Source organism: Pimephales promelas, chromosome 3, assembly GCF_988280905.1.
Source record: "Pimephales promelas chromosome 3, fPimPro1.hap1.1, whole genome shotgun sequence".
Classification (NCBI taxonomy): domain Eukaryota; kingdom Metazoa; phylum Chordata; class Actinopteri; order Cypriniformes; family Leuciscidae; genus Pimephales; species Pimephales promelas.
The window spans coordinates 4,913,456-4,940,664 of record NC_142771.1 but is presented as its reverse complement, the minus strand read 5'-3'; the positions used below and the strand labels follow the sequence as shown (position 1 = coordinate 4,940,664).

The 27,209-nt window shown below is 40.9% G+C and overlaps 1 protein-coding gene across 1 annotated transcript; it reads right to left on the bottom strand.

Annotated features, from left to right (window-relative positions):
• On the bottom strand, window positions 1-23,543 carry LOC148981900 (uncharacterized). The gene is made up of 3 exons (XM_089129018.1): window positions 23,241-23,543; window positions 21,320-21,551; window positions 1-7,119 (listed from the first exon to the last, which is right to left on the bottom strand). The coding sequence occupies exons 2-3, from the start codon at window positions 21,351-21,353 to the stop codon at window positions 4,550-4,552; spliced, it is 2,604 nt and encodes an 867-aa protein (XP_088985144.1). The 5' UTR covers window positions 21,354-21,551; window positions 23,241-23,543; the 3' UTR covers window positions 1-4,549.
• Window positions 23,544-27,209: the final 3,666 nt, after the last annotated feature.

The window sequence follows — 27,209 nt, the reverse complement described above, 5'->3', positions numbered from 1 at the left end:
TGTAGTAAAAGATGTTTTGCACAGAAATTCATTGCAGCTGGCTTTGTTTTTGATGTTTGTGAGTAGGTATTGTATGAATAACATAAGTCAACATAGCTTTAAACATACACACACTTCGTACTAAAGGTAAATCCAAAATAGTGATGTCACTTTCTAAGCAGAGGGATGTTGTCGTGCAACCTTATGAAATATAGTCCACACATGACAAATTAGGTAATAATCAATATATCAGAATAATTCAAACTCAGATATTGGTGTGTGTGATATCAAAGTTTTAATTATTTGACTACAAATCTCACCTCAACATTCCTGCCAGTGATTATTTCCAAGATGAACTGAGATGCCCCCAAGCTGGCTACTTAAAACTGATTAAATATTTAAAGAGCCAAAAGAGCGTTTTGAACGGCTCTTTGAAAAGAACGGATCGCCAAGATCCGGATCCCCTCAAAGAGCTATAAATCCCATCACTAATGTTGGCATTTGTGGAACTGCATTAGCATGGTTTAAATCATACTTATCAGACCGTTATCAGTTTGTAGCAGTAAATGAAGAGATGTCTTATCGATCACAAGTTCAGTATGGCGTACCACAAGGCTCAGTACTAGGACCGCTGTTGTTCACTCTGTACATGCTACTATTAGGAGATATCATTAGGAAACATGAAATTAGCTTTCATTCTTATGCTGATGATACCCAGCTGTATATTTCTTCAAAACCTAACGAAACTTACCAACTTACAAAATTAACGTAATGCATTGCTGATATAAAAAATGGATGATTAGTAATTTCCTGCTACTAAATTCTGAAAAAACAGAGATTCTAATTATTGGACAAAAAACTTCCACACGTAACAGCCTAGAATACTGTGTGACACTTGATGGCTGCTCTGTTAAGTCTTCGTCGTCGGTAAGCAACCTGGGTGTGCTCTTTAATACTGATCTCTCATTTTAAAGTCATGTGTCTAGTATCTGTAGAACAGCATTTTTCCATCTTAAAAAATATAACTAAATTACGCCATATGCTCTCATTGACAAATGCGGAAAAATTAGTTCATGCGTTCATGACATCAGGGCTAGATTGTTGTAATGCTCTACTGGGTGGTTGTCCTGCACGCTTAGTAAACAAACTTCAGATAGTCCAAAACGCAGCCGCTCGAGTTCTTACCAGAACCAGAAAGTATGACCATATTAGCTCGGTTCTATCAACCCTACGTTGGCTGCCTATTAAACATCGTATACATTTTTAAATATTGCTGATTACTTTTAAAGTACTAAATGGTTTGCTCCGCAGTACTTGAGCAAGCTCTTAACGCATTATAGTCATTCACGTCTATTGCGATCTCAAAACTCTGGCCAGTTGATAATACCTAGAATATCGAAATCGACTGCTGGTGGTAGATTTAGCACCAAAACTCTGGAACAATCTTCCTAACATTGTCCGGGAAGCAGACACACTCTGTCACATCTCTTTGTCCTAGCATACTCATAACACACTATAGACTTCCTAAATTCAAATTAGGCTGCATGGTTTAGATCAGTCGGAACCGGAAACACGTCCCGTAAATCCGGATGTACTTGGTACATCAAAAGAAGGATGGCGTCTACGCTAATATCAGTTTCACTGTTTATCCCGAGGGACCCTCTATGGTGGACCTGCGCCTGGACCCATCCCGACTCACACCACACTACTACAGCTATCCTAACGAGTTGAGGATGTGAATCAGGTGTGTTAAATAAGGGAGAAATACACAATATGCAGAGCAGTGGGTCGCGAGGACTGGAGTTGAGAACCCCTGCTCTAGATTCCGAGATATTTTAACTAATTTGCGGGCATCAACGAGCCTCTATCAATCTGACACCCGGAACTTCTGGGAGACTTGGGATGTCTGATATTTACACAACGCACACATACACTGCATATCAAATCTGCCGCCTTTTCAAACAGTAACGTATTTAAATGTTTCCCAGCTTGACCATTAAAAGCAGATGATTGGCTGTCCAGTGAGAGGGGCGGGGCATTTGCATACAACCGCCATCTTTGGTGTTACGGGTTTTCCCTATACATTTGTATTAAGGATTGAGGAAGTGACATGTCTCTATATAAATAGTCTCTGTTCATACTTAAGTGCCGGCCTCATCGAGACGACAGCCATCGGCACTGATCCTCAACATCTCATCTCCAAACCGGCGTGATTCCTTCGAATTCCAAACAGATGGAAATGGACAATTCTTTTAATGTTTTGATCCAATTTGTTTTGTAATCACTGTTCCTTTGTTGGCCAGAGGAGAACTGGCCCCCGACTGAGCCTGGGTTCTCCCAAGGTTTGTTTCTCCATTCAATCACCTGATGGAGTTTTGGTTCCTTGCCACTGTTGCCTTGCTTTTGGGTTGGTCAGTTGGGGACATTTAATATTCAACAATATTATTGATCTGTGTTGTATTACTTTCATGTTATCACTGTGAAGCTGCTTTGATACAATCTGTATGATCAAAAAGCTCTATATAAATAAATGTGACTTGACCACAGCCAGTTGCTGCTTCTTTCAGCTGCTTCAGATAAGTTCTTTACTGTGCGACGCAACTCTTGGCCATTGAAACCGACGTCTCTGAGGAACCGGGTTGTAGAGTGTGCCACAAAACCTTGACAACTCACTTCCACTGGATAAACCTGGACTCTCCATCCTTACTGTTCTGCTTCAGTGGCCAGATGAGCATACCGCAGTTTCTTTCTCTCACATGCATCATCTACCGCATCCTCCCATGGCACTGTTAGCTCTGGATCAGCTGAACCAGACCACAAAACAATATTTCTGGTCGTAAGTTAGTGGTAGCAATCTCACGTGGAAAAATAAGCCGTTGATCAAGATCAGCCAGCATCTTCCAGTTGTCCTGGGCAAGAATTGGTGTTCAACACCTTTTCTTGGTGATTTCTCACCTGGGTGGAGGAATATTGTCTTCTGCGTGTAATGTTTTGCTAGAAGAGGCGGCAACTTGTTGGTCCTACTACACTTGCTTTCCAATGCTAAGCGAAACATTGCAGTACTTGGTCATGGCAGCAAGTAAACCAACCTTGGCTAAGAGCCACCTTACGTCCTGTCAAAATGTGCCTTAATGTGGCAGGTGATGAACACAAAGGACAAGAGGGATCCTCTCCCACATAATATGTTGACCTGATAAGGAAACTGAACCTACTCTCTTCCATTGACCAAAGGTCTTGCCAGCCCATCTTGTGTTGTTCCACACTCTCCCATCTCATCCACTCTCCCTGCTTAGCCTGGGAAATAGCCTTTATACACCTCGTGCTTTGCACCTCGTTGACTACCAGCTTCCTCCTTTGAGCTGGGCCTGCCTTGTGCAGAATCTATCAGTGGAGGAACGAAAGAGAAGGAATAGGGACTATCAAGAAAGAAGGCTAAAAAAAATTGATAGCCAGCCTGAGTTGCCGAGAAAAGAGAAGGAAAGATGGAGAAATAGGGTGAAGGAGGGCAAAAAAACCCACCAGTGATTTGGAAGAAAGAGAAAAGAGGTATAAGAGAAGGTTTTGGAAACAAGCAGCATATATTTGAAGATGTTGTGGACTATACAAAGGGGGTTAATTTCTTTCTATTGCCTGTAAAGTCCCTCTACTTTCATGAGATGAGAAAATTGGTTATATAATGTGTTTTCTTCATATCTTGCAATGTTATGATATTTGTGAGAGTTCAATGGTCCTTTCCGCTGTGAAAATTGTGTCACGGACGGGGCCACGTTCCTATTAGCCAGTCGGGCGAGCATTGTTTTGTCTTGGGAGTCGAACTGAATCATTACACCATTCTTCGGTTCACCTAAATAGATGCCACCTCTGCCTTAGTTGAGCACTGATTCTCCAATGTTTGGGTAAGATGATGACTCGCAACTCAATAGGTAGCTGGCTAGCAAGTTCAATATCACTGAAGATTAAACATTAAAAAACACTCATATTATTAATGAATGAATGTTATTAAAATGCATGATAATTTGGTTTGTTAAATGCATACAATTCACTCAAGTGGACTGAAAATCTTTATGAAAAATACATGTAAACAAAAAAGTTAAAATATCGTTTTTCATGCCCTGAGAACCAAAACACATAAATCCTGATTGAGGATATCATAATTCATGCATGAAAGAGTTAATCGTTTATGCTCAAACATGTAAGTTTACAGCAGTAAAAAGCATTCTCATTAACAAAACGCATCTGAAAAATGACATGGTTGGTAATCACAGGAACCAAGTTATTTCTTTTAATTGTGTTTAAATGTGTGTTTACTCAATATCCTTTATGTCGCTTAGCCAGCTACAGAGAAACTGGCCACCTGGTAATCAGGCAACAAACCAATCCTGAGTGGCGATGTCACCAATAACAGACTTTTGCGACCTCAAAGGAATGTGGCCACATCCCCAAGAGAGAGACAATAGAAACACAGAAACAATTTTTACTACAAACTTTGCCGCATTAGTCTGATCTATGAAGGAACGTGCATCCCAGAAACTGCGATGATTTACTGTCTCATGTACTATTATGTATAACACTACAGTATTGCCAGCTTCTCTCTGCTGTGGATCTTCTCATGTGTTTTGAGATTTGATGATTGACTGAATCTCTTGTCACAGTGTGAACACTTGTAAGGTTTTTCTCCAGTGTGGATCTTCTCATGTGTTTTCAGAGTTGCTGACTGACTGAATCTCTTGTCACACTGTGAACACTTGTAAGGTTTTTCTCCAGTGTGGATCTTCTCATGCGTTTTCAGATTTGTTATATGACTGAATCTCTTGTCGCAGTGTGAACACTTGTAAGGTTTTTCTCCAGTGTGGATCTTCTCATGTGTTTTCAGAGTTGCTGACTGACTGAATCTCTTGTCACAGTGTGAACACTTGTACGGTTTTTCTCCAGTGTGGATCTTCTCATGTGTTTTCAGATGTATTGACTGATTGAATCTTTTGTCACAGTGTGAACACTTGTAAGGTTTTTCTCCAGTGTGGATCCTCTCGTGTGGTTTTAGAAATGATGACTGACTGAATCTCTTGTCACAGTGTGAACACTTGTAAGGTTTTTCTCCAGTGTGGATCCTCTCATGTGTTTTCAGAGCTGATGACTGACTGAATCTCTTGTCACAGTGTGAACACTTGTAAGGTTTTTCTCCAGTGTGGATCATCTCCTGTGTTTTCAGAGCTGATGAATCACTGAATCTCTTGTCACGGTGTGAACACTTGTAAGGTTTTTCTCCAGTGTGGATCTTCTCATGTGTTTTCAGATTTGCTGAGTGACTGAATTTCTTGTCACAGTGTGAACACTTGTAAGGTTTTTCTCCAGTGTGGATCCTCTCATGTGTTTTCAGATTTGCTAAGTGACTGAATCTCTTGTCACAGTGTGAACACTTGTAAGGTTTTTCTCCAGTGTGGATCCTCTCATGTGTTTTCAGAAATGATGACAGACTGAATCTCTTGTCACAGTGTGAACACTTGTAAGGTTTTTCTCCAGTGTGGATCATCTCATGTTTTTTCAGATGTGATGACTGATTGAATCTCTTGTCACACTGTGAACACTTGTAAGGTTTTTCTCCAGTGTGGATCATCTCATGTTTTTTCAGATTTGTTGACAGACTGAATCTCTTGTCACACTGTGAACACTTGTAAGGTTTTTCTCCAGTGTGGACCCTCTCATGTGTTTTCAGAAATGATGAATGACTGAATGTCTTGTCACAGTGTGAACACTTGTAAGGTTTTTCTCCAGTGTGGATCTTCTCATGTGTTTTCAGATTTGCTGAATCACTGAATCTCTTGTCACAGTGTGAACACTTGTAAGGTTTTTCTCCAGTGTGGATCTTCTCATGTGTTTTCAGGTGTGCTGACAAACTGAATCTCTTGTCACAGTGTGAACACTTGTAAGGTTTTTCTCCAGTGTGGATCCTCTCATGTGTTTTCAGATATGATGACTGACTGAATCTCTTGTTACAGTGTGAACACTTGTAAGGTTTTTCTCCAGTGTGGATCCTCTCATGTGTTTTCAGAGCTGATGAATCACTGAATCTCTTTTCACAGTGTGAACACTTGTAAGGTTTTTCTCCAGTGTGGATCATCTCATGTTTTTTCAGATTTGTTGACTGACTGAATCTCTTGTCACACTGTGAACACTTGTAAGGTTTTTCTCCAGTGTGGACCCTCTCATGTGTTTTCAGAAATGATGAATGACTGAATGTCTTGTCACAGTGTGAACACTTGTAAGGTTTTTCTCCTGTGTGGATCTTCTGGTGTATGTTTAAATCATTCCCTGTTGCAAAAGTCTTCTCACACTGAAAGCACATGTACTCTTTCACACCAGTGTGAGTTTTCTGATGTCTATGTGAAGCTTCTGTTCTCTGAGGCTTCTCTCTTGTTCTGGCTCTTGTTTTCTTTAAATATGTCTTTTTAGTCTTTGAGCGACTCAAATGTTTTTCTTCAGGTTTGACATGATGTTCCACCTTCTCTTCACTCAGATCTTCTCTCTCCTCCTTCACTTCACTCAGTTCTTCTCTCTCCTCCTCCACGTCCATCAGTTCTTCTCTCTCCTCCTTCACTTCTCTCAGTTCTTCTCTCTCCTCCTTCACTTCACTCAGTTCTTCTCTCTCCTCCTTTACTTCACTCAGTTCTTCTCTCTCCTCCTTCACTTCTCTTAGTTCTTCTCTCTCCTCCTTCACTTCTCTCAGTTCTCTCTCCTTCACTTCTCTCAGTTCTTCTCTCTCCTCCTTCACTTCACTCAGTTCTTCTCTTTCCTCCTTCACTTCTCTCAGTTCTTCTCTCTCCTCCTTCACTTCTCTCAGTTCTTCTCTTTCCTCCTTCACTTCTCTCAGTTCTTCTCTCTCCTCCTTCACTTCACTCAGTTCTTCTCTTTCCTCCTTCACTTCACTCAGTTCTTCTCTCTCCTCCTTCACTTCTCTCAGTTCTTCTCTCTCCTCCTTCACTTCACTCAGTTCTTCTCTTTCCTCCTTCACTTCACTCAGTTCTTCTCTCTCCTCCTTCACTTCCATCAGTTCTTCTCTCTCCTCCTTCACTTCCATCAGTTCTTCTCTCTCCTCCTTCACTTCTCTCAGTTCTTCTCTCTCCTCCTTCACTTCCATCAGGTCTGAAAGGAAAGAAAAAAAAATCAAATTTTCAAATGTTCTAAGTAAACTATATAATTCAAAGAAAAAAATATGAATGGAGATAAATTACCCCAGAACTAACAGACAACTGCTATAAAATAATACAGTAATTTATGTATGTTTATAAATGAATTATACATCCCGGAAACTTCCCATGAATAAGGTACACTGATCTTGCAATTATGTTGAAAAACATTATAGGCAAAAATCCCATGTTTCTGCAATAGTGAGAACTATTAAAGTGTAAATTGCAGGTCACATTTTTAATGAAGATAATAAAATGTGCTTACTAAACAATGATAAGAACCGCTGCGTTTTTTTGTTTTGTTTTTTTTACAAAAATAATGGGTATAATATGAAAAGTTGGTACTTTTTTACTCTTTTCCCTTCCACTAAGCTGGGCATGATGTCATAAAAGGGACTCCAAGCCTAGAGTTACCGTTAGTCTAACGGCTAGAAATTATATAGAAATGTTTTTAGATTAATTTTTCAGATTTGCGCACGCAAGTGAGTAACCCTAATATTGAAGCTTGTTGGTTTAATTTAGTTTGATTTAATTGTAACTTTAAGTTTTCCCAAACTTGCAATCTTAAAGAGGCTGGCGGGTTCTATAACTCTTGTGGGTCGCCACCACTAGCCATACTCGTCCTAAGTGTTGCTATCTCTGACTCACTCACTGGGCCATCGACCTGACAAAAAACGTCTCAGGTTACGACTGTAACCTATGTTCCCTGAGAACAGGGAACGAGACAATACGTCGAATGACGCAATGGGGCACGCCTCAGGCGTGACAGGTGTCTGAAATCAAATATCAACTCACAGTAATCAGGTTGACCGGCGACAGCCCGTGCATCATCAGCTTGAATGATGAGCGCGTCAATCTGGATGTATAAGAAGGGCGCCTTGAAACCGTGACAACATCCTATCGTCTGAAGGGACTGTTGCAGGCAGGCCCCGAGGCATGTTCTTGTTCCCTGTTCTCAGGGAACATAGGTTACAGTCATAACCTGAGACGTTCCCTTTCGAAGGGAACTCAACAATACGTCGAATGACGCAATGGGGAACGAAATACCCACTCCGCCATGCTGAGGGGAGTGCATGCCGAAAAGGCAGTGACAACTGTCAGAACCAGTAATTCCAAGGAACACTGAAACAACTCACCCTATGTCACATTGGGCTGTCAGTGACAGCACTCCCTACCGGTCATAGCCCAAGCTAATGAACCAAGAAAAACCAGAACATAATAACATGGGTAAATCTGGGCCAGCTCAAAAGGCTTTAGGACCACAACTTCAAAATAGAAGGGGTCCCTTCTAGGGAGTGTGGCTAGGGGGCCAAAGGGACCCCCAGCCAGTCACTATTCAGGAGAACACTCCTCCTGAAATGCCCCCAGGCTGGCCTGGTGATCTGTACTAAGACACACAGTCTGGCCATAGCCTGTCCGTCCAAGACAGAGCCTCTGGAAATTGCCTAGGAAGGGCATCCAAAAACTGAAGGCCTGCGAAGCTGGCAGAAACCATCGAGTTTCGGATCACAGAGACGGGATCCTCCGGATAGTGTGACTCAACCTCAAGACAACGGGAATCGTACACTCAATCCACGAGTTTCCACCCAGTGCTCGCTTTTGAGCACTGAGGAAGTAAGAGAGGGACCAAAATCAGGAAGGTCAAAGAGACCTAAGACCTGATGACCCCCTGTGTGTGGAGCTCCGAAACATGAGGGCTCATGTCAGGAAGGCCGTACATTGTGCGGCCTGAAACCCAACGACCACAGCATGTGGAAGCTCATCTTCAGGAAAGCCAGAGGCTAGAAACCTGACAGACCCACGATGTGGGGCGACCTTCGAAAAAAAGTCTAATGAGACCTAAAACCACCAGTTGTGGGAGATAGCTTGAAAAAGGGAAGTGCCTGTCGTAATGTATTGCGACAAAGACACATCTAGAGTGGGACCCAAAATGAAGAACCGGGGTCTGAACCACATAAGAAGGGACCGAAGCATACCGCGCGTGACCCTCACCATAAGAAATGGATTTTAAAAAGTGCACAAGACATCTCGTCGGGTGACTTACCACAATAATAGGTGAAGTATGGGTTTGTGTACTTCACTCTGAATTCAGGAAGGCCTGTTGAGGCCTGTAACCTGGCGACCACAGTGTGTGGGAGCTCATGGCCAGGAAGGCCTGGTAAGGCCTGTAACCTGACGACCACAGTATGTGGGAGCTCGTAACCTGGCGACCACAGTATGTGGGAGCTCATAACCAGGAAGGCCTAGTGAGGCCTGTAACCTGGCAACCACATCAGGTGGGAGCTTGTACTCAGGAAGGTCAGTGAGACCCAGCCTGGTGTACCTGAAAACACCAAGTGGGAGCTACTTCCAAAAGTTAGCTCTAAAGAACTCTTAAAGTGGGACCCGAGGAAAGACCGGGGTCTGAGCCACATAAGAAGGGACCGCAGCATACCGCGCGAGACCCTCACCATAAGAAATGAATTTTACAAAGTGCACAAGACATATTGTCGTGTGACTTACCACAATAATAGGTGAAGTATGGGTTTGTGTGCTACACTCTGAATTCAGGAAGGCCTGGTGAGGCCTGTAACCCAGCAACCACAATATGTGGGAGCTCATAACCAGGAAGGCCTGTTGAGGCCTGTAACCTGGTGACCACAGTGTGTGGGAGCTCATGACCAGGAAGGCCTGGTAAGGCCTGTAACCTGGCGACCACATCGGGTGGGAGCTCGTACTCAGGAAGGTCAGTGAGACCCAGCCTGGTGACCACAACCTGTGGGAGCTTAAGGCCAATTTATACTTCTGCGTCGAGGGTACGCCATAGTGTACGGCGTTGGCTTCGCACGTAGGTGACGCCGTTGTGAGCATTTATACTTCTGCGTTCAGGTATTGGTTGCGCTGCAGTACTGCTCCGAAACGCTAGGAGGCGGCGGAGGGTTTTAATGTTCCACTGTGTTTAGATTCCTCGCGGCTAGGTTACTACAAGCAATAGCGACTGAAAGAGAGTGGATCATGTTGGAGTTGGAGCTTATTGGGGTGGAAAAACAGTTCATTTTAGTGAAATTACTAAAACTGAAAGGCAGAAATGAGAGAAGACGTCGGAGGAGATGGTACGTGTGGAAATGCGTGAGAAGGTACGTGCGGAAATGCGTATGAGGAAATACGATGCTACCAAGCCGACCAATCACCGTTCTTGCGGTCCGCGTCGTCGCGACGTGTAGTTACATTTTTGAAGAGGTGCGCGTCAGGCAACGCGGAAGGGTACGCGTCTGTGCGTATGCTACGCCGTTACTACTGCGCGAACCCTACGCAGAAGTATAAATTGGCCTTTACTCCACCAAGTGGAAGCTACTTCTTCCAGAAGTTAGCCAGAGAAGGGCATCCCTGTAGCCCAGGGGTTTTCAAAATTTTTGTGTGTGGACCACTATTTGTAATCAAGAATTTTCACGGACCACCTCATAATATACATAATCAGGTTCATTTGAACAACAGGCTTCGTAATATCGCAATAGAACGTAATATCCTCCTTTGTCACCCTCCACATCTTTCCCTTCCTATTTGTATAATCTATCTAATATAGACCTATATTAAAAACAAACACCTTGCTCACCTAACCTGTTGCTAACCACCGTTCCAGTGTTGTGGTTCTGTGAAACGGAGCTTGAACGTCATGGCCGACCACCATTAACCTATTTCAGTAATAACAATATAGCTTGACAATTTAATTTATAGTTTATATAAATATAGGGTACATATAATTTTTACTTTTTTATAAGAATTTCTTGGTAAAGTATTTTATATTTTATTTTGCCTTTTCACAGACCACCTGCAGTTTGGGAATCGCAGTTAGGGAAGACCGGGGTCTGAGCCACATAAGAAGGGACCGAAGCATACCACGCGTGACCCTTACCATAAGAAATGGATTTTAGAAAGTACACAAGACATCCCGTCATGTGATTTACCACAATAAGGGTTATAAACCACAATAAGAGTATGGGTTCGTGTACTTCACTCTGAATTCTGGAAGGCAGAACTTGAGGCCTGTAACCTGGCAGCCACAACATATGGGAACCCATAATCAGGAAGGCCTGACAAGGCCTAACACCTGATAGTCCCAATGCGTGGGGAGCTCACATTCAGGAAGGCCGCTGAGGCCTGCAGCCTGACATGTGAAGACTCACAACTACACCTACACCCAGGAAGGCCAATGAAGCCTGAAGCCTGGTGACCACAGAGTGGGAGCAAAGTGCTCAGGAAAGGTGGTGAGGCTGTAGTCTGGCTACCGCAGCATGTGGGAGCCCACATTCAGGAAGGCTGGGTGAGGCCTGTAAACTGACTACCACAGTATGTGGGAACTCATAACCAGGAAGGCCCCTTTGAGGCCTGTAACCTAGCAACCACAATGTGTGGGAGCTCATAACCAGGAAGGCCTGATGAAGCCTGTAACCCAGCGACCACAGCATGTGGGAGCTCATAACCAGAAAGGCCTGGTGAGGCCTGTAACCTGGCGACCACAATAAGTGGGAGCTCATAACCAGGAAGGCCTGGTGAGGCCTGTAACCCGGCAACCACAGTATGTAGGAGCTCCCACAGATGTCTCTCCGTGGCCACCATAGCACCGACGGAACAGCAGATTGCTTGGTGGCCCGCAGTCCCGCAGCAGATCGGTCTGGTAGGCCTGAGGACCACAGGGGTGTGCAGAACCGCACATGCCTGACCTGCTGCCGTGTATGCTCTGTCATTCAAGCATGAAGATGTCTTAAAGGAACACTCCGACTTTTTTGGACTTTAGCCTATTCACCTTACCCCCCAGAGTTAGATAAGTCCATACATACCTTTTTCATCTCCGTGCGTGCTATAAGTCTGTTTGACGCACACCCACCGCTAGCCTAGCTTAGCACAAAGACTGGATGTGAATGGTTGCAGCTTTCATACTAATCCAAATGAGTGACAAAATAACGCAAACGTTTTCCTATTTACATGTTGTGGTTTGTATAGTCACAGAGTGTGCAAATATCAAGGCCATATGAGATACAGACATCTTTTGACCGTATAAATACTACATTTTCTGAAGGCAAAGCACTGCTACTTGGGCAGAGTGATAACCATCACCTGAGACGCACCGTGACGAGGAGCAGAGAGTTCGCTCAGTGTTGGAGTAAAGAGTCAGCAATTACTAACGTTAGATAGAAAAGCATAGTTTATCATGGGTGTTTGCTTTATTGTATGAGCTGTGACAATAAACAGGGGAGACCAGGTAATACAGTACCATGTTTCATTGATTTCCAACCAAAAACGCACCCAGATTTATAAATATCACATGAATAAATAATTATTATTACAGGAATCAGTATATTTTAAATGCAATTTATTAGCTGAAACAAATGTAATCAACAGTAGCCTATATAATATACAGTATAATTGCATTACTATAGGATAGAATAAGGGGAAAGTAATAGCACAAATTGTTTTTGCACAATGAACTCACAGCCTATCGTACCCTTTTGCACGCTCAAGTTCGTTATTTCCATGGTTATTTCAAATTTAGGCTACTAGTTCAGCGCGGTAAACGCGCTCGTTTTTTTTTTCCAAGCGCGTCCGCACCGCATCAAGATAAAAACATATTCATACCCTAATCATATAATAGTGTCACTAACGTTACATTAGCTCTGGCTAATGGCACTGTTACAGTAGGTCATCTAAAAACATAACGGAACACTTACCTCAGCCGCAGGTGATCCACTTGTCCTGTCTGTGCTATCGATGGGATAACTTTCAGCACATTATGGTCCGTGTGGCAAATTCCATTTTTTCAAAATAGTCGTCCATTGAAATGTACCGAGCAAACATAATGTCCCTTGATAATCTATTTAGGTGTGTTTGGATCAATATACAGAGTAAGTTAGCCATTTCTTCATCCAGTCAGCATTTTTAGTTGGAATTCTGTGAAACATGGTATTACCTCCCCTGTTTACAGTCGCAGCTATTTACAATAGAGCGAAAACCCATGACTCTAAACTACGCTTTTACTATTTATAAATTGCTGACTCTGTTACCCAAACACTGAGCGAACTCTCCACTCCTCACCACGGCGTGTCTCCGGTGATGCGGTTATTACGCCGTCAAAGTAGCAGTGCTTCGCCTTCAGAGAATAGTTCCCAGGTTTTATACGGTTAAAAGATGTCTGTGTCTCATATGGCCTTGATATTTGCACACTCTGTGACTATACAAACCACAACATGTAAATAGGAAAACGTTTGCGTTATTTTGCCACTCATTTGGATTAGTATGAAAGCTGCAACCATTCACATCCAGTCTTTGTGCTAAGCTAGGCTAGCGGTGGGTGCGTCAAACAGACTTATAGCACGCACGGAGATGAAAAAGGTATGTATGGACTTATCTAACTCTGGGGGATAAGGTGAATAGGCTAAAGTCCCAAAAAGTCGGAGTGTTCCTTTAAGCAGCTTGGATGACAGGGTCAGAGCTCTTAGTGAAGAGGACCAACCAGAGGCGAGATAGTTAGCCAACGTCTCGTCCACTGGCGGCATTGACACGTATCCGTGCTCCACGGCTCCCTCCACAGCAGCGAAACTAGCCCGCTGATGCAGATAGAGACGTGAGGAGAACGGATTCTTCCATGCCCTCTCGGTCCCAGCGTGGAGATCGGAAAGGAATGGAAGGCTCATCCGGGCTGGTGGCTTATGGGTGGCACGGGAGGCACGTCTGGGAGGAACCCGCTCATGGTATTTTGGATGGCTGGTTCCTCCCAGACGTGCCTCCCAGGGCTCGAGACTAACGGCGTCCTATCGTCCTGGGGACGATAGAAAATGTGTTTAGGACGAACAGAAATATTCTCCAGGACGCCTACAGGACGAAAGACATTTTGTATTTGTGTTCACAGGGCTCGAATTTCGGCGCGGGTATTGCGCATAATTCTAATCATTCCCGCAGGTTTCCTAATTATAATGCGTGATATTCCCGCAATCGCAATCCACACAGATTATAAAATGCCAGACGCAATTTCACAAACAGCGTGCGTCTCTTCTCTCAAAATGTTGTGGAAGGCAAGCATCAGTCGCTGCTGCGATAATACACACTCGCGTTCAGGAGTCGGGACATGACGGGATATTCACTTGCACAATCGGGCAAGCAGTGTATCGTGAATCAAGTTTACCATTTGCGCGTCTTTTTAAGTCTTACCAGTTCAAACATTATGGCGATTTTAAACTGATCAGTGCTCGCGCGCCCTCTGGGATGACTATGCGCACATTCATAGAAAATTCGCCTCAAGAACAGCTGGTCAGTAACAAAAGTTATTTTTCATGGATTATATTGCATTTAACACGCAAAACTATGTCAATTTCGGTCTTCGTGAGTATAATAGTCAAAACATAGTCGGTTTTGTCTTTAATAAGCATAAAACTCATGCCAGCATAATGAACACAGAATCCATGCCCTAGCTCTTAAAGAGACAGCAACCATATGTCTCAGTCATTAATTTTGTCGTCAAAACGACGAGTTTAAGGAATTAAAGTTAAAGAAATCAGGATTGATAGCCTATGTATGCCTATTCAATTTATTCTGGACTAAAATAATATCAGGTGTTATTTTCCATTTGATTACTTTATTCAGTTTCTGTCAATGAATATAGTGTTAGACCTTCAAAAACTTTTCTCTTTATTTGTATCTTTATTGTATTTATTTGTGCAACTTTTTTCAATTTAATTGAACAATTTAAATCAAGTTTGTGTTGTGTAAATTCTTAACAACATTTCCCCATTGTAAAAATGCAATGAGTGCAAAACATTCAGGCAAGATAAACAATAATTTTGTTTGGAAAAAATTAAGGTATTTTTTTAAGTCACAGTATTTAAATCTGTATCTGTATTGCATGTTCAAACTTTAAAATCATTCATATTAACTGCTTAATAGATTTTTTTTCTCTGGAAGTATGTAGGTTTGGAAATTTTAGAGAAATTCTAAATTCTAAATTAATGCATTACAGTAGAACTAAATCCATTATATTTTAGTCATCTGAATTGTTTTAGTTAACTAACAGCTATGGATGATAACAGCAGGTACAGAAACAAAAGTTTTATTTTGAGACTGTTGACATTCACTTCAGGACGGTTCAAATTGTCATTCAGGACGGTTCCAGGACGGAGGTGAAAAAAGTTAGTCTGGAGCCCTGGTGCCGCCACTGCAACTGCAATCTGTCTGTGGCGCGCCCCATAATGTCAACCAGCTCAGCGTACATTGGGCAGGAGGGCTGAAATGGTCCGGTCTCAACCAAACTGACATCCTTTACTATATATATATATATATATATATAGTAATCATTACTTTATTTAGGCAGAAAAAGTTTGTTGTGGTTTCCAAGCTAATTAATGTTAACGTTAGTGGTCTTCCACTGATGATAGTGGTATTAGCTAGCTTTGTGGTTAGCTAGTCTATGATGAGCCATAATTTAGCAATGGATAACGTCATAGAGCAAATTGTAAAACATACATTTTCTATATAACAGGCCAAGGAGAGATGATGCGTCTCATTGCTATAGCTGTCACGCACTATTAAAGAAATACTTCAGTCACATTGTCAAAAGTTAAAAGGACAGTCAGTCAACTACACTGCAACAATGTAACGTAATTATTACTAGCTAATTCCGCTTCACTCTCGGCTTATTTAACTGCAGCAAAACTGGCCAAGATAGTCACAAATTTTGTCATGCTTATTTGAGTTATGGTGATGTTCTTTAAATTGTTATTCAAGCAATGTATGTCTCGTAACCAACTCACCATGAACACACTTCACCGATTATCTCACTCGCGGATAACTGGTTCTCTCTGCCCGACTCTGGCTGGATCAGCAGGTTGCAGGATGTGTTGTGCGTTATACATGAGTGTTGCCAACAGGGAACGTGTAGGGTGCCCTCTGGTGGACAAACTATACAACTCCAACACTCATGACATGGTTGAAATTTGATTCGTCCGTTTTTATTTTATTTTTTAAATATTAATTTATCAGCAATTATTACTGCTGATACCGATATTCTAGAAAATGCCTAATATCGGCCGATAATATTGGCCTGCCGATATATCGTTCTAGCGATATGACGCGCGACCCTGAGCGGAATGAGCGAGCCGAGGAATATTCTTTTTTCTATTTTTTAATTCCATGCCAATTATGACACAGCTACACTTGATGTAGATAGATAGTTACTTTGTATTTAGATATTACTTGTACTTCAATAAATTGAAACAATTTAAGCTTGCTTCATTAGCATTGTGTTGGGGGGATGGGGGCAGTGGGTCTTAAAAATTACCCCTTGTCCAAATTGGGGAATGACCGAAAAACTTTGAGAACCACTGCGTTAAAGGACAACTCCAGCGCAAAATTAACCTTTGGTCTAATTATACATTGTTACCTAGTCAACCGTTATCCGAGATTTGTTATCATGATTGCCGATTGTAAATTGTTTTATCTCTAAAAACAGTTTAGCCTATAACGCTAGCATAATGACAAATAAAAATCGCTTGTTATTACCACTAACAAGGCTCAAAATAGCCCCACACAAACACGGCAGCATAATAAGAGTCCCTACATTCAAACCGAAGCATTGAGAACTTTGTCAGTGTCCTTACAGTTTAATAAGAAGATATTTTATACACACAGTCAACTTCACGAATACAGGAAGAAGCCTACTTTGAAAAATAGTCTCTACCAGTCGATCTACGAACACCGATCCATTTGCGGTGGTGAGATGTGAATAAGGTGATAAGGTGAGCGCGATCAGTAGGTTACGTGTAGATATTGAAGAGAAGAAAACGGTTCGTGTTTGTGTTTCTTCCGGAAGCAACGGACCATGTGAGATTCTGCACAGTTCAGCGCACTTGGATCGGCGTTCGTAGATCGACTGGTAGAGACTATTTTTCAAAGATGGCTTCTTCCTGTATTCGCGAAGTTGACTGTGTGTATAAAACATCTTCTTATTAAACTGTTTGGACACTGACAAAGTTCTCAATGCTTCGGTTTGAATGTAGGGACTCTTATTATGCTGTCGTTTTAGTGTGGGGCTATTTTGAGCCTTGTTAGTGGTAATAACAAGCAATTTTTATTTGTCATTACTCTATGCCCTATATACTAGCGTTATACTAGCGTTATAGGCTAAACTGTTTTTAGAGATAAAACTATTTACATTCCGCAATCATGAAAACAAATCTCAGATAATGGTTGACTAGGTAACAATGTGTAATTAGACCAAAGGTTCATTTTGCGCCGGAGTTGTCCTTTCAGTCAAACTCCTATGTAAGAAGCGCATGTAACCTCCACCCTTGGCGTGAGAACTGCGTTTTTTTTTCCTACTACTTTTTGTTCAGTTCTCGCGCATGCGTCATAGTCTGGGTTTCCCCATACTGCCTTCCTGCAGCGCAATTTTATCCACACTGAAAGGCAATATGTATACCATGGTCCAGATTTTCGCCTCATTTAGGGAACCAATCACAAACGGGGAGGGAGCAGCAAGACGATGGCGACATCAATGCAAAGCAGTTTGTTTATTTCTGTTTTCAACATGACAGAACAATATCTAAGGCTGCATCAAAAGATTGCTTTGCGTCTGCTAAGTAGTTTTGAATGCTTTTCGATTTATTTTGAAAAAAGAGCAGCTTTTGCCATTAAACTTCACGAGACCACAGTCATTATTGTTGTCTCACCATTAATCGCCCTAATGGAGGACCAGGTACAGGAGGCGGTCAACCTTGGAATTTCTGCCGCTCAGCTGTCCCGAGAAAGAAAAAGCCACGGAGTTGTATAGTACCAACCTGCTAGGCATCGTCGTCGATGAAGTCCATTTAACTTATAAATGGTAAGTGGTATTTTTTAATATCATATTGTCATTATGCCTGTAGACTACCTACTGTGGTTGTCACAGTGCCACTAAGTTGTGATGTTTTTCAATATCAATATACAGCTACCGCTTTAGTAGCATAACTTTTTTTTAGCTGTGCACACTTACCCGATTAAACTTGTTGACTCTTTAGTCATTACATTTTTTTAAATTATTTTTTTCAACTGAAATACAAACGCAAACCATTTCCAATGCAAATTACAACTTCCACATCTGTTAAACTGTACTTAATACTTGTGTTTTTCTAATTGAAACCATAAGTACAGGCGCATTTAATAGACATTCTTAGCACCCAATAAATGACACCGGGGAATCGTAAACCACGCCTCAAATACGAGAAAATGTACACGTGGTTCCCAGACCCAAGTCTCAACGAGAATTGGGTCTGGCATTAGCCAGGCTACCTACAGAGATGAAGTTGATAGATTGACAAGATGGTGCAAAGACAACAAACTGACCATGAATGTCAAGAAAACAAAGGAGATTATAGTTGACTTCAGAAGGTGTAAGGAGGTGCCTCGGCCCCTCATCATGAATGGCGAGCAAGTGGAAAAGGTGTCCAGTTTTAAATTTTGGGGAATTATGATCAATCCCAGACTATTTTAGACTGCTAAATGTCTATTTAGATGCGTTAATAGACATTTTGGCCATATTTGGTTATGTTTGCGATAAAAAATATATAAATACTTTCACAAAAAAAGTTTAACGTGCATGTCAGTTAAAGTGCAACACTCTAAATGAATGTGTGTAATCAAAAGGTGGGGATGAATATTTACAAAATGACTGGAGCATCAGCAGGGGCGAAAATTTCATCAAAATGTTGGGGGGGACAATAAACATAACAATTCTCAAGAGCAAATTTTGAAGGGGACACCAATAATACAGGAAAAAAAATACAGAGGAAAGCCTTACTACTATTATTAGTGTAGCATGGAGACCATTTCATTATACGTTACTTCTTAAAATTTCTTTCTGGTTTAAGCCAGCGGCGAATCTACATACTCTCCTCACGCAGCGCAGCGATTTCATTTCATTCATTGACTCATTCTTTAACTATATTAAATGATATAAACCAACTAAATCACAGTGAAAGCGTCACAATCTAAATGCACAGCGCACCCGGACTTTCTCACCAGTGTATGGCCAGCAATATTGTAATGTTTAAAGGGTAACTAAACACCAAAATAACTTTTTTTAGTTAATGATCTGTAAGAATGGAGCCTCATAAATGCTGTTCATTGATTCGAGTACATTTTTTGACAATTGAGTATAAAGTGTTTTGATTTTCAAATATATGGTGTAAAAACGTCTGAGTGCTGCCCTCTTCAGGTTAAACGGAAAGCTCCTGCAGTAGGGGTACTTGCTGACGTAGCGAACTCTCAGACGCGACTCTGTCACACCCTTGGTGCGAGCTCACCACGCCCTTGGCAGCCCCTGGTATAAAAGCATCTGGTTCCGTCAAAACTACTGTAGCGAGTCAGGAGTTGATTTATGAGTATTGAAAACGATCAGGATATCATATATTAGTTTAGTACAGTGATCAGGATAGTGACGGAATAGAGGTGGACATGGGCTTCTCCACACAGCTCCACACGCAGTGCCAAACACTGCTCGTCCTGCATGGACTCCTCCACCGCAGCGGCGTCTTGATGTGAGTGATCATGGATATTTTAATCACAATTTATGGTTAGGATAAAGTTAATCCTCTGGGGTCGACAAACGAGCCGGTGCATTTTGCTGGATTTTTTCACATAGCGGCAGAATATCAATATGAATATATGCCCACAGAGCGTGCGCTATTGAGATCAACTCGACGACAAAACTCATCAGATGCCGGTCGCGATGCGGGAGTTAAGACCGCAGTTTGAGCCAGCGTCTCGAATGGATTTGGTCCTGTGTCTACATACAATTCACCCTCATCCACTTCAGGTGAAGGTGAGGGAGAAAAGTCCTCGACTTCAAATGGCCGCTCTGTTGCAAAGGCAGTTACTTGCGTCACTCCAGTCTCGCTCTATTTTAGAGTCTGACAGCAGCTGTCACTCACGGCGGGTCTCAGGTGCACGCCCCCTGGCCCCGCTGGGGTCTGCCCATTTTTTCAGCATTTTTCAAATATTGCTAGTGGGTGGAGTCAGGCTCTGACCAGGGGTTTAGTTACTCTTTAATGATATGAAGATAATGTCTGTTCTAAGTTATTATTGTACTGTACAATTAAAAACAATCGTTCCTGAGTCAGCAGTCTGAAAACTTTACCTCAGAGCATCCGTTTACTGCATGAATTGAGAATCTCATCTGAAAAATCCAATAACACCAGCAATTGTCATTCAAGCAGCTGATTTCTGTAAATAAATGCAAAACTAAATGCATATTGCAGCATAGGGCGAAGTCAGGATCCGTCAGCACTGATTTGAGAAAAAAATAATTTAAATTGTATATAAAACTATGTAAATGGCGCTCTGTGGCAAAAGCAGGGTTTTGAACACGGTCCGTTGCTGGGCGCCGCGGACAGACGCCGAACGGCGCCGCCGGTGTGTGTACACTCATAGAGAATAATGTGTTCGAATTTTAAAGACGTGGCGCTGCGCGACGTGACGCTTCTCGTCCGGTGTGCGACCTACTTTACTGGAGTTCCACAACTATTCAAAAACTATGTTTTTCTCTCCCGCCACCGGAATGTGTGTGTCTGAGGTAAAAGGGACGGAGGCAGTGGACCAATGCACTGTGAGGCAAGGGAGGGGGGTCTCAAAATGTTTAGAATGCTTTTTTCGATATTGCCCCGTTTGCATTTGTGTTATTTTATTTCTTAATTATTTTAAGAATATATCATTACATTATTTACAATACACATATTTTAATGTTTTTTTTTTTTTTTGGGGGGGGGGGGGTTTGTTACTAATTTTAATAAGGCAATGAGACAGGAAATAACTCAGCACATGAGTAAGACTTGACCCAGCAAGATGGTCAGTTTCACCCACTGGTTGGGTCAAATTAATGACCCAACAGTATGGGTTAAATGGAGAAACCTAGCACTTGGGTCAGACCAACCCAGCACGTGTTCTGTCCAATAGTGACCCAGCGGCGTAGTTCAGGTTGGGTTATTTTTTAACCCTGCATTTTTTAGAGTGGACTTTAGTGACCATTTGTTTGAAATAAAAAAACTTTTTCAGCCATTTCATAGTTTAACTGTTTATCTAAAAGTGATGAAGTGCTTGAATGTTTCTAACATGAATGTTCTTCAGCATCATGAATAAATGAATGAACGGACACCAACCTCTTTGTTCTTCAGGATCTTCAGTGTGTTTCATTCTGCAGGGTTCTGGATCACTTGTGTTCTCACTGTCCTCTTTATAAACTCAGTCTTTACAGATTTCAGCTCTTCCTGATGCTCTGATTCTCTCACTTTTCACTTGTAGCTGATGGAACAGCATTTATTAGACAATTGCAGTGGGAGGAGCTTCACTGATGATGAATTACAGTGGGTGGAGCTTCAATGATGATGTGATCTGCCAAAATATCAAAAGAAGTTATTGAGTTTGTTTTTTGCTCATGGACAACAGATTAAAATAATGTAAATTATTCCAAACATAATTAATGATAAGAAAAAAATTGAAAGCATAAAAAGAAATAAACATAGGCTACATTACAGCAACAAACAAATTCTCACAGTCTGTTCACACTAATGACATAGCCTAAGTTAAGTCTCAATTTACAGGCAATCAGAACACATCAGCATAATAAAAGAGGAGAAAACAGGAACTATTGTCATGAAATAAAGAGTGTTTTCAGCAGATCTGTTAATACTGATGATCCTCAGACTATCAACACTCATTCAACAAGCCATTCAGCAGATCATCTCACTTTATTCTGAGTGTTTGCTGTTAGAAACACGTTATTTGAGTCAGGATACATGATCAGAGGTGTCAAAAGTATTCACATTCATTACTTAAGTAAAAGTATAGATACTAGGGTTTTAAACTTAGACTTCTTTAGAAGTTGAAGTATCAACTCAAGCTTTTTACTCAAGTAAGTATAAAAGTATTGGTTTCACAACTACTTTAAGAAAAAAGTAAACATAATGTAAGGGAAAAAAATCCATTAAAGACAAAAAGCTTCGACCGCGCCACTGGGGCCGATAGTACACTGCCACACCTTCTCAAAAAAAAAAAAAAAAAGCCATAACAATTATAATGTAATATAAACATTGGGATGCACTAGTCTAGGCTACCTGTTTCAGCCGCATATGACCATAGAAAATTAATTTCAGTTGTATTTCAATGCAAGTACATTAAATAACCATATTGAGCATTACCATGTGTTTCATGAAGCACAGAAAACTTTCTGCATTTTTACATTTTCACAAAAAAAAAGAATTCCCCACAAGGACAAGGACTTTGGATATTGCCATCAAAATAACAGTGTAACAGATTATAATTTCTATGAACGTTTGATACCACAGTGTTTTATCATATACACGCATTACTAAGGGTCACTGTGGTGGACATTAGGGAAACACACTGAGGTCACACACACACATTCACCTACTGTCTCTCAGGCTGTGGCACGCACACACGTATCTGGCAGCCAGTGCTGCGGTCTGTCCCTCTCCTAGTAATATCTTTATCTGCTCTACTTCAGTCATCCCAGATAGCAGACTGACATTGAATCAACGTGGAAATATGACATCGAAACAACGTTGATCTGACATTGTTTTGCTCATCGAATTAACGTTGAACCAACGTCAGATGCGTCATTCTTTCAAAACTAACGGAAAATCAACTTGAAATCAACGCGTTGTTTCAACGTTATGAAAGCAAACCAATTTTCGATTTCATTTAGCTTTGAAGAATGCCGCGTCTGACGTTGGTTCAACGTTAATTCGATGAGCAAATCAACGTTGTTTCAATGTCATGAGAGACGTCGTTTCCACGTTGATTCAATGTCAGTTTGCTATCTGGGATGGTTGTAAAGTTCTGAATTAGGTTAAGTTTATTGAAGTAGAGGTCTCTGATCGAGCTGTATTTGTGACAGTGGAGGAGGAAATGTGTCTCTGTCTCGATCTCTCCTGTCCTACACTGAACACATATCCTTTGCTCTCTCTCTCTCTCTCTCTCTCTCTCTCTCTCTCTCTCACACACACACACACACACACACACAGAGAGACTTTTCCACTACACAGTACCAGCTCGACTCACCTTTGTTTTCCACTGTGTAAAAGCTTTCGCGTACTTTTTTGTATCACATCCGACGAGGATCTGCGCGAGCTAAGGAGATCCTAAAATGTGACGTGAAACAATGCCGACTGCTGATTGGTCAGAGAGAATCGTCACCATTCACTTCGTCATCATTACACGCGCCAAATGGAGTAGAATAACCCCGCTATTTTTAAATAGTTTGGAAAGATCATAGTCAATAAACTTACTAGGCTACTATGGCAACTCGGAAGAATACGCCGTGGTCAAACGAGGAGGTGCAGACTTTCCTTAAATTCGCCATCACACACGTCTGTGACACACACACACACACACACACACACACACACACACACACACACACACACACACACACACCCCTCTCTCTCTCTCTCTCTCTCTCTCTCTCTCTCTCTCTCTCTCTCTCTCACACACACACACACACACACACACATCTCTCTTTCTCTCTCTCTCTCTCTCTCTCCCTCTCTCTCTCACACACACACACACACACACACACACACACTAACGATTATCTTTGCCACTTATCCCGCGGTTGCCTTAGAGTATTGTAAAAACGTCTGTCGATCCTCAAATCAATATTTGACGCGATTTGACTCGTATTCTTGAGCAGAAACTGTTGATTTCTCAGTCGCTTACTACCGCATCTCTAGGTTAGGTTTCCCTCAGAGGAGTTTTGCCGCTTCGCACAAACAACCAACCAACCAAATGTAAATACAGCCTCTCACAAGTTAGAAAGCCAATCAGTTTAGCGATGTGTGTTTAGGGGGCGGGACGTCATAGCAGTGTGAGGACGACAGCGCCAGTCTGATGCCGGAAGTGGGCGCGGCAAGGCATTGTGTGTTGGAATGTTTTAAAGTTAAAAAAAAAACTTTATTATAAAGACTTTTAAACGATTTAAATGAAAAGATATATTTATATATAATTAAATAGTAGACTACAAAAGATAAGAATTATGAATTGTCCTATTAACAAAAGACAATATTACTATTGTTAATAGTTTTTTCAAAAGTTAAAAACTTTATCCATTTGGTTTGTTGAGTTAAAAGATTAACAATATAAATTGAACAGCTTAAAAAAACAAAAACAAAAAAACAAGGAAAACAGCATTTGAACATATGATTTAATTGAAAATAATTTTTAATACTGCAACTTTTTTTTTTCATTGTCCATACACAACAATTGTATGATAGACTGAAAAAAAAATGATTCATTTAAATAAAATGAGTTTTTTCCTCTGAAACATTGATATGATTCATGGTGCTTTATTTAACAGACAGTGACTGTATGTGATGTTTTTTAAATACTTTATAAATTTGAATATGGTGCAAAAGTTTCAGTATTTCAGTAACTCAACTTAAAAGTTGAAACTAATAATATAGACAGAGTGAGATATTTGAAGGGTTTATTTGATATAATTGCGATGATTATGGCTAACAGGTTTTGAAACGCTTTTTACAATATTGTAATTTTGACAGGGGTGTCATAAGCGGTGTCAGGTGTAGGGTATCGGATGTCACTTGGTGACATTGAGGATCTGGGTGTTGGATCTCACTTGGTGACGTTGAGGATCTGGGTGTTGGATCTCACTTGTTGACGTTGAGGATCTGGAGAAGCAGGGCTTTAGTGGCAGAGTCCTTGTCGCTGTTCCCCATGTACAGGTTAATGAAGAAGCGCTTGAATATAATATATAAGAACTAGTAGTTAACAAATAGGAATAAATAGGTCTAACCGGAGCTAAACTATGCTAACAACACTTAAACTACGCTAATTTCTTACATAAGATCAGAACACTCTTGTCCCATACACCGCACGACCTAGAATGTTCCCATAAATTGAGACTAGTTGAATTAACAAGCAGGAAACACTAGCAATAACTTCTCCCCTTTTATAAATGAACACACAAAAAAAAAAAACACTCAGGCAACGCCCTATTGCCTTACACATCTCTCTCACATTTTTGCATTATGCAGTAATGAAACATCTGATCTAACTTGAACATTAACACACATAACTTTACTATCACAAAAACGTAAAGATCTTACTGCAATAACACATAAACATAGTAAATTAGTAAATTATAGTAAACATAGTAAATTCCATAGTAAATTTTTTTCCTACTATGGAAGTCAATGAGACCAGAAACTGTCTGGTTACTGATATTCTTCTAAATATCAGAAAATCGGCTGAATGGATTTGAAAACGGTAAAACTCAACTGTTCAACTCTGGGGGAGTCGTAAAATGAGCCTATTTCCAAAAAAAAAAAAAAAAGTGGAGTATCCCTTTAAACCACAGCTTCAAATCAAGGGGCTTATTGCTTTAATGTATACTGTCAAAGAGGAGAGTGCAAAAGTTGGCTTGAAACTCTAAGATCATGGCGTCAGGTCCAATCGATTCCAGGCCAATGGAAAGGTAAGAAAAGGCAGTAGTGACAGATTTAGTTTTCTTGGGCTCTAAGATCACTGCAGATGGTGACAGTAGCCATGAAATCCGATTCCTCTTGATATTTCATATAAAAAGCGTGGTTTATTACTGTTTTGTGGTGTTTTTCTTAAGTGTTACATAATATCGTTATATAAATATATAAATATATATATCGTTATATATATATATATATATATATATATATATATATATATATATATATATATATATATATATATCGTTATATGCTTTATTTCTATTACATTTAAAGTTGCAACTTGCAACCACTTCTATTTAGAATAGCTGAACTACAATATTTAGAACTTCTGAGAACTTTCATAATGTGAAGATGATGTTGAACTAGAAGGCAACCAAGGACCCCAAGCTTGGTCCAGGCTGCGGCCTTGTCTTTCCATTCTCCAAAGATCTTCAGATTCACACTGGTTCTCTCTCATCAAGACCACATTAACAAAGATCAACTGGAGCCTCAACAAATTGCATCAGGACAGTTTAAATCAAAAGGGTGAGACACTAAGTATCAAACTCATCTCATTATTTGATACATTAAGTATCCTTACCCGTGTTAAAAATAAACTGATGGTTTGCTCAGGCTGTTGATCTGCTGAACATCAGACAATGCTATAACTTCTTGCTTTCCTGGATTCTGCTTCAGCTCTTTCCCTTAGTAAACTGTATGCATATGTAACGGAGGACAGCTAGTAGTTGCTGTTCGAGTAAACCTCACTCCCCGATCTCAATAGGCGCTCTAGCGACAGACGCTAGAGGCTGCAGTCTTTAGCCTCCTTGTTAGAGCGCCTGACTCTCACGCCGGAGACCCGGGTTCGAGGCCCGCTCGGAGATGTGGACATACATGTATGTGTATTAGAGTAATTTAAATGTTTAGTCTAGTTAATAAAGTCTTGTTCATGTCACACGTAAAGTTGTCTGTGTCTCAAGCTCATATCTGGAGTCACTAATCATAGATCTTGACTACAGGCAGTACTGTACAGTCAAAAAATGCATTTCCCATAACCCGGAAATGCACATTTATTTGAATTAATAAACACTGAGTGTTCAGGGCACAAACAGGTTAATTGATTCTAATATTAATTTTACTACATAAAGTTAATTCTATTAACTGATCAATATATTTATAATCAATTATAACAAGTTATGATTGGTTATTCATTTTTCTTCACAGTTAATTTGCTACACACTTTATTTCGCAGATCTGGAAAGCGCGATGAACACTGACCAATCAGATCTCAGGTACCGCCCCCAAATGCTGCAATAACCAATCAGAAAAATAGACTTTTTTTTCAGGTCAGGTCTGAACATCGTTTTCAAGATCGCTCGTCGCAGTCACGAACGAGTACTCTTGCCCATCGCTAGATATTTTATTGTTGCCAAAAAAGAAAATTCCTAAAACATTTTTATTTAGTTCCTAAAACAATAACCAAACATGAACCAAATACTAATGTTAGGGGACCGTTCTGTGTTCGCTGGGAACTTATTCCTTGATTCTA

Bases quoted from the DNA above. Each gene is read 5' to 3' on its own strand.
- LOC148981900 (XM_089129018.1), bottom strand. From the start codon at position 21,353: ATGAAACACACTGAAGATCCTGAAGAACAAAGAG. The intron at 7,120-21,319 runs GTTGGTGTCCGT...CTTTCCTTTCAG, and splicing joins AGATCCTGAAGAACAAAGAG to ACCTGATGGAAGTGAAGGAG.